The sequence below is a fragment of the Hydra vulgaris genome, chromosome 13 (assembly GCF_038396675.1).
Source record: "Hydra vulgaris chromosome 13, alternate assembly HydraT2T_AEP".
Taxonomy (NCBI): Eukaryota; Metazoa; Cnidaria; class Hydrozoa; order Anthoathecata; family Hydridae; genus Hydra; species Hydra vulgaris.
This window is the reverse complement of record NC_088932.1, coordinates 3,759,050-3,780,000: the sequence shown is the minus strand read 5'-3', so window position 1 is coordinate 3,780,000 and position 20,951 is coordinate 3,759,050. Positions and strand designations below refer to the sequence as shown.

General features: G+C 27.4%; 1 protein-coding gene across 3 annotated transcripts in view; it reads right to left on the bottom strand.

Annotated features, from left to right (window-relative positions):
• LOC100208995 (ATP-dependent RNA helicase DDX1) overlaps positions 1–20,951 on the bottom strand; it is a 64,768-nt gene that overhangs the window by 7,511 nt on the left and 36,306 nt on the right. For all 3 annotated transcript variants that reach the window (XM_065814937.1, XM_065814938.1, XM_065814939.1), the window contains 7 exons: positions 18,457–18,528; positions 18,273–18,299; positions 17,915–18,004; positions 14,841–14,891; positions 14,133–14,207; positions 14,003–14,062; positions 87–505 (listed from right to left, as the gene is read on the bottom strand). In XM_065814937.1, the coding sequence (XP_065671009.1) occupies positions 87–505; positions 14,003–14,062; positions 14,133–14,207; positions 14,841–14,891; positions 17,915–18,004; positions 18,273–18,299; positions 18,457–18,528 (794 nt within the window). The remainder of the gene's footprint in view (positions 1–86; positions 506–14,002; positions 14,063–14,132; positions 14,208–14,840; positions 14,892–17,914; positions 18,005–18,272; positions 18,300–18,456; positions 18,529–20,951) is intronic.

Sequence of the window (20,951 nt, the reverse complement as noted above, 5' to 3'; positions counted from 1 at the left end):
TATATATATATATATATATATATATATATATATATATATATATATATATATATATATATATATATATTAATCAAAGTCTACTATACCTCTCTGCCCTTCCTACTCTACCAATCCTGTGAACATAGTTAGCTTTCTCATCTGGCAAAGTAACATTGATAACAAATGGAACACCTTTAATGTCAAGACCTCGTGCCGCAACATCAGTGCAAATCAAAAATTTAACTTTTTTATTTTTAAAAGACCAAAGGTTTTTTGTTCTTTCATTTGGAGTTCTGTCACTGTGTAAACATACACATGAGAACTCATTTACATCTTTTGACTTCATGTAACGCTCTAAGTTGTCGCAATCAAGTTTTGTGCGACAAAATATGATACCTTGGTCCATTTTAAGCTGGGAAATAGCTTTTATAACATATTCTCCTTTCAATACTTTAACTGCTTCAGAAAGACATTCAGGTAATTTAGATGTCGGATGCGTATCATCTTTTAAATGAATGCCATCTGTCTAAACACAATGATTACATAACCTTTTTTATTGTTCCTTTTTCATAAATAAATAAAAGTGAAAATATAATATTTATATTTGTAATTAGCTATTTTTATTTGTTTTGTTTGCAAATAAATATAATTAATGGAGCTTGTCTATCGATTTTTATCAACAACTGGTTGAAAACTAATTCTTTTTAATCCTACAGCCCTTTTACCAAATTATAAACATTATATTAATAAATGTATAAAAAAATGTGTATATATATATATATATATATATATATATATATATATATATATATATGAATATATATATATATATATATATATATATATATATATATATATAAAATAAATAAATATATATATATATATATATATATATATATATATATATATATATATATATATATATATATATATACACACATATATACATGGCTAACATACATGTCTGGAACATATATATGTTAGCCACGAATAATTATATGCAGCATTTTTAAATTATTGGGAATTTTTATAAAATAACATAGGTAACCAAAATACAGAAAGCATCAAAGAAATAGTTTTGAGTTTTTTTTAACTTTAAATCAAAACTTTCAAAAATTATAACACTGCATACTAGCCAATTTTAGCAACAAAAGTCAAAGATTTTGGTCAAAAGAATGAAAGCAAAAAGTATAAACCTTAAATGCTCGTAACAAGAATACAAGATCGTGGTGGATAAGTAGATGTTTGAGGTCGTATTCCTTATAAAAGTATAGGTACAATGAACAGGTATATTAAATTCATTCGAACAATTAACCAATATTTGCAGAAAGAAAAATTAGAACAGTACTTGAAACCATCGATACCTTGTATAATTGTCTTTCTAGACGAGATTCAAAAACCCATTATAAATGTATTAGAGTTATAATTATAAATACATTATAAATGTATGGAGTTTTATAATTCATACATATAATCTGATTTACATACATATAATCTGAATACATATAATATAATTTTATAATCTATACATTATAAATGTATGGAGTTTTATAATTTGTAGTTGTTTGGATTACCTTTAGACTAACGGCTATAGCAGATATTGTTATAAAATCGGAATTTATTGAAACAAGGCTACAGGGTGCTTCACATTATTTGAACTGGCGTTACATTGAATCTAACATAAACATACAAAGGTTTTCAATCTTCTGATTCAACTGGTCTATGTTCACATTTGCAAGATTGTTAAATACTAACAAGACTATCAATTTTTTTTTTTTTTTAAATTTTTTTTTAATTTTAATTATTATTGCTATTACTAACAGAAGAGTAAATGCATTGATTATTGTATTGCATAAAACAATATCCTGGTACACCTGATCTACGTTCAAAACAGCAAGCTTTCTTATATAAGACTATACTAACCCTTGTTAACAATATAAAAGTAAAACAAAAGTTAAATTTGTTGCTGATCTTTACTATTCACACAATTTCTATTGCATATTGTTAATTAGCATATATATATATGTAACTGATATATGTATATTTGTATTTATATGTGTGTGTATATGTATATATGTACAAGTGAATAGTGTATATATTGTGTTTGCTATATTCTATATTAATTTATTAGTGTAAATTCTATATTAATTTATATAGTTGCTTTATTCTAGTAAATTTATATTCCATCTATATTATAAGTTTGTGTACTTATATAGCTTTATTCTTATATAGTCTTATACTTAAAATATACAAATGCTCATTATTATTAAATTTATTACTAAATTTATTACTAAATTTATTACTAAATAGTATTAGTGTATTTACCAATATCATAAAATTATATTTCATATTATTAATTTATATTTACTGTTATATTGCTTAATTACCCCTATATACTTAAAAACATAATATTTAGTTATCTAAACTTACATTTTCAGTTATGACTATAATATAAAGTTTCTCTTTTTAACTTTGTTTAAAATATTATTATAAAAAGATAGTATATATACATACTATATACATTAATAATATCTTACACATAAAAATTGATTTACAACTACAAACCTAATCCATTAAATCCTATACATTATCATTTCAGTTTTGCTTTATCATTTTAATTTGTTGCTCTATCATTTTGTTTGCATTATCTCTACATGCTTAGAAACTTCTAATAGACTTATATGTAATTCAAAAATAATTATTTATGAAATATGATATTAAAACAATCCTGCAAACTTTGCAAAAAAAATGTATCTAAAAACCATAGAGTCATCTAATGTGACTGCTGCTTTTCTTGGATTCACACAAAGTGCAATCTAATCAATAAGCATACATATAACATTATCTCCAATGATTCTTTAGAATGGTATTGCTCTGAATGTATTTCCGAAAATATACCATTTAGTACCCTTTCCGATCAAGAACTTAAACTTACACTTTCATGCAAGAATCTTCCATTAAAGCTATTAAAATCTCTTGAATATCCTGCTCACCTAAAAAGTCTAAATAGAGATATGAATAATGTATATAATCCAACTATTAATTGTAAATATCTTGATGTTACTGAATTCAATAATTCTTTAAATCCTGATACTGATATATATCTTCATCTCAATATTGCTTCCTTGCCACAACATATCGACGATCTCCGTAGCCTAATTGGCACTCTTAACACCTCCACTATGGTGATAGGAATTACTGAACCAAATTTATATATAAAAGACTCAAATATAACTGATATTACCATAAATGGATTTAACACTGAACATTGCCCTACTGAGTCAAAAAAAGGTGGGGCTCTTCTTTATCTAAGCTCTAATCTTAACTATGTAGTTCGTGATGATCTTACAATCTATGCCTCGAAATTTCTTGAATCAGTTTTTGTTGAAACTATCAACCCTCATAAAACCAATACTTTAATTGGCTGCATATATCGTCATTTAACTTTAAATCCAAAACAATTCATTGCAAACCATTTAACACCTTTACTTGAGAAATTAAGTTATGAAAAAAAAAACATTTTATTAATGGGTGATTTCAACATGGACTTAATTAATTATAGAGAATCTCCTATTGTTTCTAATTATCTCCAAACATTATGCTCTTGCTCGCTTCTTCCATCCATTATACTTCCAACACATATAACCTCAAAAACCAAAACTCTCATTGATAATATTTTTATAAACTCCTATCCTCCTGAAACAATCTCTGGCAATCTAACAGTTTCTATTTCAGACCACATGGCCCAGTTTCTCTGTATTCCTGGTATTACAACAAAAAAAAAAGAATATAAAAATCTCTAGAAGATGCTTTAAAAACTTTGATAGTGACACTTTTATACAAGATATATCTAGTATAAACTGGGAGGTGCAAATATAAGACGTCGATATAAATAAAACAATGATAAGTTTTTTAAATACATTTGAAAAAGTTCTAGACAGGCATGCTCCATACAAAGTTTTAACAAAAAAACAAATTAAACTTAAATCTAAACCATGGATAACCGCTGGTATTCTTAAATCCATCTCAACCAAAAATGTTATTTATAAAAAATTTGTTAAATCAAACAATACTAATACAAGAAATCTACTCTTTGATAAATTTAGGTTATATAGAAATAAAATAAGCAACTCACTTAAACAATCCAAAAAAATGTATTTCCTTTTTCAACAACAACCTAAACAGCATTAAGAGAACTTGGAAAGGAATAAAAGAAATTATCAACATCAGACCTACTATATACAATAACTCTTTCAACCTCAAAATAAATGATAAAGTCATCTCTGATCCAACCACAATTGCTAATATTTTTAACAATTACTTTGTTACTATCCAAGAGAATCTAATAAACAAAAAAATTATCCCTAAATATGATTTTAGAGACTTTCTAAAAAATCCTAATGAAAGTTCTTTTTTCTTTAAGCCAGTGACTGAAGTTGAGGTATCGAGTCTCATTATGAAACTTCAAAACAAAAAAAGTCTGGGTCCAAACAGCCTTCCAACATTTATTCTTAAGCTTATTCCAAACATAATCTCAAAGCCACTATCCATAATTATGAATAAATCATTTAGAAATGGAATTTTCCCAGATCTCCTTAAGATAGCTAAAGTGACACCAATACATAAAAAAGGTTCTCTACTGGATTACTCTAATTATCGCCCAATCTCTCTTCTCTCAAATATAAGCAAACTATTTGAGAAAGCTATGCACAATAGACTCTACAACTTTCTGGAGAAATTCAAGTGTCTTTATAAAAATCAGTATGGGTTTAGAAACAATCATTCAACAACTCATACACTAATTGATAAAACTAAAAAAATTAGAACAGCTTTGGACAATAAATTGTTTGCATGTGGTGTTTTTGTTGATCTCCAGAAAGCCTTTGATACAGTTGATCATTCCATTCTTATCAGAAAGTTGGAGTACTATGGTATTAGAGGCACAACACTCCAATGGTTTTCTTCTTATCTTCAAAATAGAACACAATTTGTTTCTATTAATGGGATAGAATCTGAATTAATATAATCAACAAATGGTGTCCCACAAGGCTCTGTATTAGGACCATTACTTTTCCCTCTCTTTATTAATGATCTTAATACCTCTCTGAAGTTTTCCACTGCTTACCACTTTACTGATGACACCAATCTGCTTTTAATAAACAAATCACTTAAAAAGATAAACAAAAATATAAACCATGACTTAGCGAATCTACTCCAGTGGCTTCTATCTAATAAATTATCACTTAACTCCAAAAAAAACTGAAATTATTATCTTTAAATCAAGTCAAACAAAAATTAAAAAGCACTTGAATTTCAGATTAAGTGGTCAAAAAATAGATACTGTGAATTTTATCAAGTATCTTGGTATCAAAATTGATTCTAATTTAAGTTTTGCATTCCATCTTCAAGACTTAAACTAAGCAGGTCCAACGGTATGTTGGCCAAATATCGACATTATCTTAATCTTGAAACGCTTCTTAACATATATCATGTGGTTTTTGAGTCTTATCTTAGATATGCTTGTCAAATATGGGGACAAGCCCAATCTCTAACACTTAAAAGATTATCTCACCTCCAAAATAAAGCCCTAAAAATAACCTATTTTCAGCACTTTTACTCTGACCCAAACATTCTCTACTACATATCAAAGATACTTAAGTTAAAAGACCTTATTCAACACTCCAACTGTTTATTTGTTTGGAAACAGCAACATAAAACCTTACCTCCTCCATTTACTGATTTTTTTACTTATAAAAAAAATACTCGTTACCAACTTCGATCAACTAAAAGCTTCAAATTATTTATACCAAAACATAGAACTGTTTGTTATGGACATGAATTGATTAAATATCAGAGCATATGCACATGGAATAGTCTCCCCTCACAGTTAAAATCTCTCCCTACATTTTCCAAATTCAAAAACAATGTATTTAATTTTTTATTAAACAAGTATTCTTCCTAATTTCTATGCTACTCTACTGCTAACTATCCACTATCCATCTTAACCTTATTCACTTCAATGCTGGTCTATAACTACTAATAATTGATCTTTTCTAAAATTCGTTTCTATTACTTTCTTCATTTCAATGCTAATTTATTAGTACTAATACTTGCTCTTTCTTAACTTTTTCTCAAATTAATATCACTATTCTATTTCCAACTCTCACTATTATAAATATTGCTATTTTTTATTATTGTTATTATTATTATTGTTGCTATTGTTGTTATTATTACTATTAATATTATTGTTATCATTACTATTATTATTACTATTATTATTATTATTATTATTATTATTATTATTATTATTATTATTAATAGAATTGTTATCTTTATCATTTGTATTATTATTATTTTGATTATTATTACCAATAGCTGGAGTTTTTATTATTATTGTCTATTATTATTACCGATACTTATATTACTACAATATTTACAATGTTGTTACTGTATATTATTATAATCTACTTCTCTTTTTTTGCTATATTTTAATTAGGTACATAAAAGTCTTTATTCTAGATAGATGTATAAAAGAAATTTGAATTTTCTTCTTCAAACTTCTTACTTAATTATTATTCCAAAAGTTTTTCGTTTAAGTATTGTACTGTTTTAGTTTTTTTTTTGTGTGTGTGTGTTTTTTGTGTGTTTTTTTTTTTGTGTTTTTTATTTTTTAGTTTGGTGTTTTAGTTTCTTATTATGGTGTTGACTTAAAATTAGTACTTGTACTATATGTAAATATTCCATGAAATGTAAAGTTTATTTCAGAATACATTTAATTAAATTTAATTTAATTAATTTAATTTAATTAATTAGACCTACTCTAGCTACCAACTAACGAGTCTCAATTCTTATACAAATACTTGATCTTATAATAATATTAATAGTACTTGATATAATGATCACACTCTTTAACAGTAAGTTAATAATTGTATATCTGTAACTTTTATTCATAATGCTTTTCTAACTTATTTAATTTAAAGTTTTTCAAACGTTTTTTAAAACTTATTCTTTAACCTTATTATTAATTTTACTTTTTAAAATTAAATAAAATCAAATAAACAAAATCTTAACTTATAAACAATTAAAAATAAACTCAGAAAAGTTTTTAAAATGGTAAAAAGCATTGTTACTGAAACCTCACAATTTTAAAAATTCTATTTCATATAACTTGTGTTATTTATTATTCTATAGAAACAAGAATTTTTTTGCTCTAAACTAAATCTTATAAAAATCTGCTATGGTGAGAGCACACATTAAAAAATCTAAAGTCTTATATAAAAACTAGAGTTATTAAAGATGCCAATGTTGATAAATGACCCAAATTTCTTGCCTTCACCTATTTTGCACATCAATTGGTAGCTGCTTACTAAAATATCAGAAGCCAAACTTGATGTATTAAATTTTCAGAATGTCCTGGTTTCTGCTTTTGGTTGCTTCTACATCCAATTTTGTGACTGCTAATCAGAGTTTTTAAATTTGCTGAAGAATTAAAGACTATAAGCAAAATTAAAAAACAAGCAATTAAAAAGCACGATGCTATTATGTCGGCAATATTTAATAAATACTAACTGGACTTTTAAATTTATATAAAAAATAAATATTTTTCTTGTTTGATACAATAAAAGTTTATATTTTTTGCAAATACTTTTTGCTATATTTTTCTAATATTTAGTATTTATAATTTGTTGCAATATTAATTTACCAAATTACTTAAATTCCCATATACATTTTTTTAAATTCATTTCATATAAGTTCAGGTAGAGTGAGATATGACTAGATACATAAAGTTCAATCAAGTTTTGACATGTTTTTGTTACAAAAATTCTTTAAAAAGTTCTTTTTGATGCTGATAGTTTTCTTTTTAACATAAATCTTTTAATTCGATTTTTATTAAATCAAAAGTTAATGATACAAATGATTTCTGAAAAAATTTATAATTAACACAAATACTTTTAATATGTATAATATTTGTAACATGCATTCTAAAGTCACAGTGGAAAGCAAAAGCAATTAAGAAAACAAAACTTTCTTAGATTAATTTTGAATTCTTTATAAATAAAAATACAATAATGATTAATTTTTTACTTTAAATAACTGCAAACACTTGAAAAAAAAATGCCTAGATCATAAATCTTATTGTTTACATCTAAGCAAAAAAATATTTCATTTCCGCGCGCAAAAATTTGTAGTTCATCAATCATCATGGACTTTGTTTGCCAAAAACTATGAAAACTGCAGAAAATCTGAAAAAAGTAGAGAGGCAATTGACTGAATCTTACCAGAAGAAAATCCAAGAGATTATCTTAAATACCGTGAACTTCAGTGATGATCGTGTGCCTTCTAGAGTTTGCATGACTTGTCGATTCAAGATAAATCAGCCGAGTGATAAAAATTTTCCAGGCCTGTTTAATTTTGACTCAATTGTTGTACAAACCATCACAAGACAAACAACACAGTGTGATTGTTTGATCTGCAAAATTGCCCAAAATCAATGGAAAAGAGAAATACCCTCTACAACTCAATAAAGGTCAAGCTAGTCCACAAACTCCTGCAGCTGAAAAAAAGTGCACAACTTGCTTATCTATGCTTGCTCGTGGACATCTTTATCATTGCACACAAGGAAAATGTCATGAAAACCTCAGAGAACTTGCATTGGCAGACCCAATAGGCGCAGAGCAGATTGCATCCACTGTGATTTCAGGCAAACATTCATTATCAAGAGAAACAGTTTGAATGAGACAACTACAAGGAATGCCATTGGCTTTAGGAAAAGGTAAATGTACAACTATATTTTTCCAATTATTTTTTTTAAATTGATAGGCATTACAAAATGTAAATAATATAATTTTAATTGTAAATAATATAATTTAAATGTAATTTTTAGGGTCATCAGCTGCACAGCAACTCATTCATGGTCCTTTAAGTGTTTAAAAAATGTTTTTAATCCAAGAAAATACAGGGCTTTCAAATACTGGAATGAGGAAACTGGGATCTGCTCTCGACCAGATTAGCCCAGAAAAGCTAGTTGAAACCAATTTTCAGTAAAAACTTACTGACAGTGACAAGGAATTGAGAGACTACTTCACCATAAACTCTTTAAAACTTGCGATCAGTTCAGATCGCCAAGTGGTTCATTGCTAGGATCTGCATCAGCTCAAAGAAAAAATTGTATCATCAAGAGAGCTTGAGAGCAAGGCTATTCTAAAGCTTGGAATAGATGGTAGTGGCTCTTTCTTGAAAGTGAGTGTAAGCTTAATTGACTCAAAGCTTGATAAGTCTGAGCCACATAGTCCTCTTCAAAAGTCAGTCAAATTTTAGTCACTAGAGGGCCACAAAAACACAAGGGTTAAGAAGCAACTTATTGTGGCAATTGCAGAAAATACACCAGAAAATTTTGAAAATGTCAAGGCAGTTTTTAAAATCATTGATGTGGACAAAGCTTGCTCTCTTAGCTTCTTGGTAATCATGGGTGACATGAAACTTGACATGAAGCTTGCAAACATAATCTTTGGTGACATGAAGCTTGCACATAATTTCAAACTTCAATCTTCTATTAGCAAACACCAATGTTGTTGGTGCGAGATTGAGTCTTCAAAACTCACTGCATGTGCGAAACTTGGCACCTTTGGAAGCATTAGACAGAATACCAGAGTTTTGTACAATCTAGAGGTGATTTGAAAAATGCCAAAACTTTCTTAAATGCTGTTCATCCTCTCTTGCTTCTATTTCCTAACCAAACAATTGTTTTGGAAGTAATTTCTCCCATGGAACTTCATTTACTTCTTGGTGCGGTCAATCACATTGTGAAAAGCCTAGTACAAAAATGGCTAAAAACCATGGATCAGCTTCAAACCATTAACATCCTTCTCCAACCTTACCGTGGTGGCTACTATAACGGCAACCTTACTGTGGTGGTGGTGGCTACTACAATGGCAATAATTACTGAAGTTGCTCAAAAAGGCAAATGAGCTAAAATTCCTTGCTAAAGCTGAAGGTCATTCAGGGGCACTGAATTTCTGTCGTGCTTTGAATTCATTCAAAGAAGTTGTTTCAGCTTGTTCTGGCTATTCCATTTCACCTGATTATGTTTTAAAAATCGAAGATTTCAAATCCATTTTTCTGAAGCTCTAGATTTCTGTCACTCCAAAGATTTATGCTGTTTTTCATCATGTCAAAATTAGCCTGGGACTGTACAGTGAACAAGCCACCAAAATTTTACATTCTTGTTTCAAAAGTCATTGGGAAAGATATACAAGAGATGCTTCTCACAATGACTACTCTCATCAGCTCCTAAACTGTGTTGTTGATTACAACAGCAAAAAAGTGTGAATCAACTGCACAGAACTGGACCAAGATGGAAAAAATTTGAATAAGAAGAATCTAACAAATGTCGTGTTACATTAAAAAAAAAATTGTTTTTATCAACAATATGTTTGGTAATAAGAAAAAAGAGCCATAAAATAATTCAGAAATCAATTCTGTGTATTTCTATTTAATTCTGTGTATTTCTATTTAATTCTGTGTATTTCTATTTAATTCTGTGTATTTCTATTTAATTCTGTGTATTTCTATTTAATTCTGTGTATTTCTATTTAATTCTGTGTATTTCTATTTAATATTTAGGCTTTATTGAGTGAAATAATTTTTTTTGGGACTTCTCCCAAAAAAAATTATTTCACTCAATAAAGCCTAAATATTAAATAGAAATACACAGAATTAAATAGAAATACACAGAATTAAATAGAAATACACAGAATTAAATAGAAATACACAGAATTAAATAGAAATACACAGAATTAAATAGAAATACACAGAATTAAATAGAAATACACAGAATTAAATAGAAATACACAGAATTAAATAGAAATACAAAGTCACAAGAAAGTCACAAGTTGTTATAATTTGAGATAAATATCATTTGCAGAAGAATAATAATAACTCAATTGGATTTCAATAAAAGATTTTGAAATAACTCATTATCGATACTTTATGGTATACAGTATCACCACTTCAAAGTATTTTGATGGGATTTTTCATCAGCATTAGGGTCTCAAATTTTAAGAGAGTGGCTTCTACAACATATTATTTATGTAATGTGATTAATTTTACATCATATCTTTTTTTTAATTTTCACACTAAATTTTCATTTAGTGTGAAACACAGTTTTTCAATAATATTTATCTTTAAAGTTCTGTTGATCAAAGAAACATTTGAAATTGATTAACAGACTTAAAATATGCAATTTGTAGCATTTGCCACATGCAACATTTGCGATGCAAAAATATCTAGATGATCTCTGAATTTAAAGCTTCAATCAGCAACTTCAAAGCTTCATTTAATCAGCAACTTCAAAGCTTCATTTAATCAGCAAAAATCAAAGCTTCAATCAATCAGTAAATTTAAAGTTTTAATCAATCAGCAACCTCAAAGCTTCAATCAATCAGCAACTTTAAAGCTTTAATCAACCAGCAATTTCAAAGCTTCAATCAATCAGTGGATTTAAAGGTTCATTTAATCAGAAAATTAAAAGCTTTATTTAATCAGTAACTTCAAAGCTTCAATCAATTAGCAAATTCAAAGCTTCATTCAATCAGTGGTCTAACTTTGTATTCTAAAACACATCAAAAATAAGATATGAACCCAAAATATTAATATGAACCCACAACAGTTTACACACAATGCTTTTAGGTAAATTCACAAACCAATCTGCAAATGTAATGACAAAATTTTATTGGAAAAATGGAGTTTGTCAAAGAGAAAATGCAACAAATGTAAAGGAATCAGACTACATTTTTAAATCTGTTAAACCATACTTTCAACTAGTTAAAAAAGTCCTTTTCTTTATACCAGCAATTAAACATCTAAGAGAAAAGTGTTGAAAGTTATGTGCACTTGAAGCTCATTTAAACCACTTCTACACAGTAACTACAAACGAAAAACGCTGTAAAACTTTGGTTAAGAAATGATGCGGAAAATAAAAAAAACTCTATATATTACATGATAGAAAGAGTTCAAACCAGCACTAGCAGAAACACTTTTCAAAAGTTGAATAAAAAATTGGATAAAAGTTAGACAAAGGAGTCGAGTTTCAACGAAAGATTTTTTTGCAAAAAAATGTGACAAATTTTATCTGAAAATCATGTTTATATTAGTAGCTGGATTTCTGGAAACAAAAACTTTAGACATTGACATCACACTTAATGATGAAAAAAGTTGACACCACACTTAATGATAAAAAAAGTTAAATGAATTTCCTATATTGAAAATGAAAAGCAGATTTGCTGAAATGGAAATAACTGATTATTTCTTCTGTGCATTTCAACAGACAAAAAACAAGGTTTAGACAGAAATAGGTTAATTTAATGATCATATAAAAACAACAAATGGCATCCAAAATCAAATTAATAGTTGATAAATTAAAAGATTTCATTTTTGATGACAACATTTTTTTTCCAATCCAAACATAAAAATCACAACAAAAATGTTGGCGTCGGTCTCAGGGCAATACAATTACTCAATGAATTTCATGATTCGCAAGTATCAGCATCAAAATTTAAATTCTTGCAGAATTATGAGAACAAAAATTTAACAGACCCATTAAAAAATTAATTGCTGAAAATTATAAAAAAACCTCACTCCAATTCCAACATCATGAAATGCCGAGAGAATCTTTTTAACTGGTGGTTTTAACTAAAAACTGATTTCAGCCATTTACTAGCATTGTAAGCACAGGCATTTACATAGCATTAGCCTCACCACTTTCACCTAATGCATGATAAACTTTCTGTTATATTAGTTAACAAGTCATGTTGTTATATTGGTTAACATTCATTTAAACTAGAAAAACCTTATTGTTGTCTAGCTTCTTGTTAAAACTTTTTCACCTTACGAGTAGTCAACAAATGGAACTCCCTCCCAGATGACCTTGCAAATGCATCATCTTTGAGCCATTTTATAAACAAACTAGGCAATTATCTAAAAGAAGAAACAATAATTTATGATTAAAGATTAGAGAATGTAATTCATACATAATATATTTGTATGACAGTTTGACAGTCATTCATGCCTGTACAAATCTAATATGTTAACCTTATAATTAATAATAATAAGTCACATGTCACAAGTGTAAACCTATGTAACATCTGTCTTAGTGTGTGTGTCTTAGTCGAAAGCCTCTAGAATCTAATTTCTGAGATCAAATACAGGAATTAGTAATCACAGAATAAAGGACCTTAATGTCCTTATTCATTTTCCATTAATTTGTGAGATAATTCTTTTTTCCATTGATTTTTTGTCATAAAAATAAGACATTTGTCTCCAAAAATTGTTCTTTCAAATAAGATAAAATAAATGATCAAAATTAAAAGTAGCAGCTTCAGAAAGAGGATGGGGTGCTCACAGTTTTTGGCAGGGGGGCAAAAGATATCAGTCAATAAGCACACCTCAAACTTGGTAGTCAATGTCAATTTGTCACAAATGGCTTCATATTCAGGCTTGACAATGCACACTAAAAGTACTAACTAGAACACTACCAATTTGTAACATGACACTGTTAATACTCTGATATTTTATGGCTGTTGAGTCTCTTTTTTATTTTTACAAGTACTACCCTCATCTCTGCTTTATTTATCTAGTTATTTTATATTGGTGCTTAGGAATTATCTTCCATCTTTAAATTTTCCTGACTCATTCAAACCACTTTTTTTTAAAGCCTAATGTTTTATGTTTTCTTGTTCTTACACCCACTTCTTTTTTTTCTACTTAGTTATAACTTAATTAGTGGTTGCTTGCAGCCATGTTAGCAGTGAATTTGTTTAAAAAAAAACAAATTTAAAAATAAATAAAAATTACTACTATAAAAAAATTTTGCCAGAAATTTCTGTCAAAAATAGATGCTGTAATAGATGTGGAAAAATGACCTAACCTGCCCAAAAATCTAAGCAATACCTATTACAGCATGACGTTGTCAGTAACATTTTAACTATAATATATGCATTTATATACACATATGAAGTATACTAACTTGAATTTTATGCTTTAAAAAATGCCACGATGTATCACTTTTTGGATCAACATTGCATACCTAGTAGTTTAAAAAAGTATATAAACTTTTTTTAACAAAAAGGTTTAAATATCTTAGTAGGTAAACTTACAACATGATGAACTGTATCTGGTACTGAATCTTGTCCTTTTAGATCAATCCATGTTGGGAAATGCATTATCTTATCCTATAAAAGAATGCAATTTAATAATAGTTTATAAATTAGGCTAATTACATTAGATATTTATTAGAAAAAAACAAAATGCTATTATAATGTATCATAAAATGTTATAATATAAACTATTGGTGATGTAAATAAACAATACCACAGCATAAAGTAACAAAAAAATTAAAATACTAATTATTATTTGATTATATTACATGAAGGTCAAACTTCCGTTGACTGCACCTAACTAGCAGTTGCTTGCAGTGTTGTTGGGAATGAATTTGTAAAAAACAAAACAAAACAAAAAGCTAAAAAACTACAGAAACACTTAGTAAACAACTATTGAAAGAAGCCAATCACAGCAACCCAAACAGAAAGAAACTTAAAAAAGCCAAAACAACAAAAATGGTTAGTTAACAGAATTTCTAACAATAAGAAATGATTAGATAAGCCACATAAAAAACAAATTAGTAAATAAAAACCTTTAAGAGAAAGAAATTGTAAGACTTTTAAAAAAAAATAATTTATAAGGATAAAATACATACATTTTTTTTAATAATATTCTTAAACATAAAAATTTTTCTTGATTTTTTCAGGTTTAATTAGAGCTACATATATTTACAAACAAGAAAATAAAAATTTAAAAATATTTACCGCCAACTTCTTAACTTCTAAGTTATGCAGAGTTGCGCTACATAATACAACCTTTCACAAAAAAATATTTAAAAAATATTGCAGCTAGAAAATTGTAATAAAAAAAATGCATCTATAAAACAAAAATAAATTTCATAATTCTTTTTTTCTCCTTCTTTTCTGAAAAAAATAATATTAGATGACAAATAAATTGTAGAAAGCTTTTCATTGTTTTTTAATAGTAAGCTTTTGTAGTCTTTTGTTATATTTACCTATATTTAATATTAAATATAGGTAAATTTTGTATTTAATTCTGTTTTTAATTATTAGTTATTTAATTTAAGTTTGTATTTAATATATTTAAATTAAGAAATGGTTTTTATGTTGCTTCTGGTATAAAAATATAATTAAGCAGACTGTTCTAATATAAAAAAGAAAACTGTTTGTTTTATTTTTTGTTAAACATTGTAATCTTTTGTTATTTAAAATCTTGCGATTTAATTTTATATGCGGTAGTAGTGTAGTGGCGGAGTGTCTACTTTATAAGCGAAAAGTTCCAAGTTTGATCCCCACCATGTCCCTGGTAGTATCACGCTCAAAATGTTTCTCTGGCAGTGACATAGTTCATCAAGATTCCTGTTTTGGAGTTAAAGAGGATTGTAACCACAAAAAGTAGTTTAAACTGCATTAAAGTAATAAATAACATTTAAAAAAAAAAAAAAAAATATGCATCTGTATTTCATTAAGTTTAGTACTTTTTAAGATTCTAACGGGTGATGCGGAAGTTATCGGACAAAATAAAAACGTTAATAACTTATTTATAAATAAAAAAACAAACCACTATTATATTTTTTTTAAACAAAGCATTTATCTTTTAATAAAAATATATTATTTTTTATATGAAAAAACACCACCATCTGCAATTGATCTCAATTTTGCTCTGACGCCTTTTTATATGCGACTGTAAAAAGTTTAAATCAATTTCTTGTAGTTTAGTTTAATGCGATCAATCAAAACTTGCTCTGTTGAAGCTTGCCAATCTCCCTCGTAAACCTTCTGTGCCAAATGTCCCTGAAAATTTTCAATTGGTCGTGCTTGAGGCACATTTGGGGGATTGGATTCTTTATCAACGTAATAGACATATTGGTCCATCCAATTTAGAGAATCTTTAGAATAATGAGAACTTGCTAAACCTGGCCAAAATAAATAGTTAAAGTCTCCACGATACTTGTGAATAAATGGAATAAGCATTCATTAATATAGATTGATGAATTGATCGCTACAGCCTTGGAAGTGCGAAACAATGGCTTGGACATACCACGGTCAGATATGGCTATCCACATTAATAATTTTTTTGGAAATTTCTCTTTTCCTATAAAACAAACACTTTCTGGGCATGTCTTTTTGTTGTTTGTGTAGTATCCAGAATTTCCAGGCATGTTGTCCCCTGCAAAACAAAAGCATTTTTCGTCATCGATGACTAGAAGCGATTTTGTGTTATAGAGTTGGTTAACTATTTTCCTGCTTCTTTTCTTTGCCTTTATTTGTTGTTCTATAGTGTATTTTGGAGTCTTTTAACGCTTTCTATATTTAATATTCATTTTTTTAACTGACGACCAATTGTCGATTGATTTACACCGAATTTAATACCTATTTTTCTCTGACTGACCCCTTTTCGATTGTTGATAAGCCTCTTTAATTCGGCTTTCTTTTCTCTAGTCCAGGATGTCGGACGACCAGGGTGCTTTCTATCAGAAAACGATTGAACAGTTTCAAGTCTTTTTAGGTTATCATATATTGTACTTCGAGCAAATCCTTCCTTTTCAAAATGATTTACAATTTTTTTTTTTATAAGTTAGTTTATTTTTTATAAGTTAGTTTTTATATTTAGTTTATTTACAAAAAACATTTTTAGTCGCTTTCGAAAAGATTCTCGTTCAGCTGCATTTAACCTCATTTTAAATAGTCGTGTTTCAAATAATAAAGTTTATATTTTATATGCCTACGCATAAAACCACAAAAGCTAATTATTATGCTCATCTAATGAAATTAGGATTTGTCTGATATCTTCCGCATCACCCGTTAGGTCCCATTCCCATGAAATAAAAGATGTATTTTCAATAGCTTGTTATATAACTTACCTGTATATTATAAACTAAAACATGTTTTACAAAGACTATTTATATTTTTATTTATGGATTTATTTAGTCTATTTAAACATGCACAAGTTACAACCCATTTGTGTAAAATAATTGAATTTGATATATAAAATGAGTTCTTAAAATATGGTTATGTTTGCAGTTAGTGTGTTTGTTGTTATGGTTGCAAATGGTTATGGTTGATGTATTTGTTGTTATGGTTGCAGTTGCTGTGTTTATTAATGAATAATATGGTCTGAATGTATATCTTTTTTTTACTTTGTTTTTAACTTCTGCAAAGACCATCACTTAGCATAGAGTTATATTTGATCAGTTCACTGAAACTTTTAAAAGTTGCATTAACATATTTATATATATACATGCCATGTACTGTGCCATGCTGTTTTAAAATTACTAAATTAAATTATTAGGAAATTTAGCACATCAATTGTTTATTCTTTTTTAAATGAAAATTGACAGTAAATTGACATTGTTTTTTGCAACTACTTAATATTTATTACTAAACTTTCACATATATATGTATATTACATATACATTTTGACATATACATTTAACTATTTCCTTTTTTTTTTAATGTGGTTTTTTTAATAAATTTGATTGATTATTTTTGTTGTAATGTATTTATTGCGGTAGTAGAGTAGTGGTATTTTCGATTAGTTTGATTCAGTGGCAAGAAAATCCAAATTGGTTCCCACCATGCACCTGGTAGAGCTGCACTCAACTTGCTTTTTTGTGCCATTGCTTGTCAAGGATTGTTTCAAAGTAAAAGGATTGAGAGAGGACCATTAAAAAAAAAGCCTGCTCCTCCTGCGTAATAGTATCAATAAGTAATAAATGTATAGAAATACACCTGCAGGTTTAAACAAATACAAACTAATGATTGAATGAATTATAAAAAATGATTACTTTGACTTTAAACTCAAATATAATTCAAACCTGTAATCTTTTACCATCTGAAGACATTTTTGGACATAGATTGTATAACTTTTCAATTAACTGACCTTGGTTTTGATTTAATAACCCATCCTGAAAATAATTTCAAAGTTAGTAAAGCAAGTTTATACAACATATATAAAAAGTTCAAGAAATTCAAAAACATTACTGTTTCATAAACATTAAAATGATAATAAACACTGAGATAATAATCTTTAACAAACATCAAATGCTATTGATAATAATCATCTTTACGATAATTTATCAAGTAATAATAATATATTATTATTATTTATTATTGGTTAATATAAAAATGACAATAAATCAAACTAAAACACAGTTAAACCATAAAATCTCTTACCGCTTCATCCAGTATCAAAAACCGAACCTAAAATAAATAATATTATAATCATCATCATCATCATCATCATCATCATCATCATCATCATCATCATCATCATCATCATCATCATCATCATCATCATCATCATCATCATCATCATCATCATCATCATCAGCAGCAGCATTTCATGAGTAAGTGATACCTGATCTAAAAGCAAATTTCCAGATGATATAAAATCATCTAGCTTTCCAGGTGTACCAGTTACGATGTCAACCTGAATACAAATGAAGTAATTTTTAAAACACTTGTAAAGTTTTTAAATATTTTTCATAAAGCTCAAGAAATATCAAGGTAATACAAAAAAAAACAAAAAAACTTATAAAACTTATATACTAAACTTTTGATTATAATTTTAATTTACTTCTTAAAAATTTGTTTTATTTCGTCAGTATTCTAAAAAACTTTAAAAGCTATCTTTACATCCAAACTATTTTAATCTATTTTTCAGAAATAATTTTGGTCTTTGAAGTAACTTTTCATCAGTCTTACCAAAAAATTTACCAGACTATTTGCTTGTTGTGAGACTAATTTTTTAAATTTAAATTTCTGTGTTGATAGACTTTATTATTATTATTATTTATAAGGTTTACAAATCAAATTTGTATAGGGATGAATGCCTGTCAACCTGTCATACAAATATACTAATCATAAACTTGTTGACTACTGGTAAGGTGAAAAAGTTTTGACAAGCTAGATGACAACAAGGTTTTTCTAGTTTAAATGAATTTCCTCTTGTAATAGAATTTATAATTGTTTTTTGAGAGATCATTTGACAGTTGCAGCAGTTGTTTAGCCATTTATTAAATCTCCCCGGATTAGTCTGTATCTTATAGTTGTCATATTAATTTTTAATAATCTTTGCTGATATGTAATCCATAAACTTATTTAGACGCTTTTTTGAGTATATTTTCAACTTGTCGTTTGTCTTTAAGTAGACAAAGACTCCCTATTACATTGTACGTATATACCTAAGCCAAGCATGTTAAATTGTCACATGCTCGACCAGGACAAATACTTATGTATAAATTCAACTGCTGTAAAACCAAGTTTAAGTCCTCAAACTATTTTCTAATGTGTTTTTATTTGTTTGAGCAGCTAATTTCTCTAAACAACCTTAATCATTTACCTTCACTTTTTAATGTGTGACCTTAGCTTGTATTCAGTTTCTTGTTCCTTTTTAAAGTAGTTAAACTATGCTATGTCTTACTAAAACTTTTAATGTACTTCTTCTACATTAGATTCACCCAATCGTGCAATGATTAGGTGAATGTAATGTCCAGCTACTACCTTAAACCTTACTAAGATTTATTTTGAGACTTTCTTTGCGATGGTCCTAAAGCTGATGTCTATTGTTTCTCTGATAAAATTCTGCCTCCTTGTTCTTGTATATTTAGGCATTGAGGTTTTTATTCTTGTCAACTTTAGGTTAAACCTCTAATGCAGAAATAAAAAAACAAGTTTTAAATGCAGAAATAAAAATAATTTTTAAATCATAATAAATTCTTTCACATTTTTGTTTGTTCAATTTTGAACACGTTTTAATCATAACAAGAAATCAATGTAAAAAAACCTATGGTCTTATTATCTTATCTTTATTATCTTATGATTATATTTTATTATGACTTGTCTTAAAACAAATTATTAATGATTAAGCAAATTGTTTTAGATATTAAATGCAGTTAAAAAAGTTGGAAGTTGCCAGATGTTAAGAAGGTTAAGTGATTGTGATGTGATGATCCACTTACATACTTTCATATTGCCCAGCTGGTTATAGCCCACAAGCACAAAAACTGTTTACTGTTATGAAGAAAGAATTGACAACTCTTGCTGCTGCACAGGTTTCTAGGAGATCACTGGGAAATCACAGTGCTATTACTATACCTGTCATGATTATTCAGTATAGTTAATTATTGTTTTGTTTATTCTAAATATAAGTATTTGTTATTTAATTTTATTTGAAAACAACAATTACTTATCTCCAAGTATTTTTGTGGTGTATTTGAACAAGTCTCAGACCTTGAGTTTAAAATAAACCAACCCATGAGAGAACAAACGACCTAGGTTTTAAGTTTTAATGGTGCATTTTTTCCACCATCAGAATTTAAAACTTGAAATCATAAAATTATAACTTTTATCTCTTAAGGCAAGAAAAATTAGTTTATTTTAAGATCCTATAATGTACTTCATTTATAACAGTAAGAGTGACTAAGTACTTTTGATTTTCTTAGAGAATATACCCACTTTACAGAGTTTCATTTTATTTTAGGCTTATAGTTAAAGAGGTATTGATATTTTGGTTTTTTATTTTATGTACAGAAATTTCTACAAAAAACACATCTCTTTTTTGTAAAACGACTTGACCAGCTAAAAGTAAAACTTTTACATAAATTTACATAAATTGATAGATTTACATAAATTGAACATGTCAACTTAGTAACATATTATTAGTAGAAAGAAACCTTAGAAAATAGTTATTAGAAAAAAAAATGTTTAAATGTAGAATTTTTTTTAAGTATTAAAGATTGTATGTTACTTTTTAAAAAAAAAAAATTTTTTTAAAGTTTTTTAATGTTGCTAAAATGATGCATTTCAGAAAAACCAGGGGGTGTGGTAGGTGCCCGAAACCAGGGTGTCTGG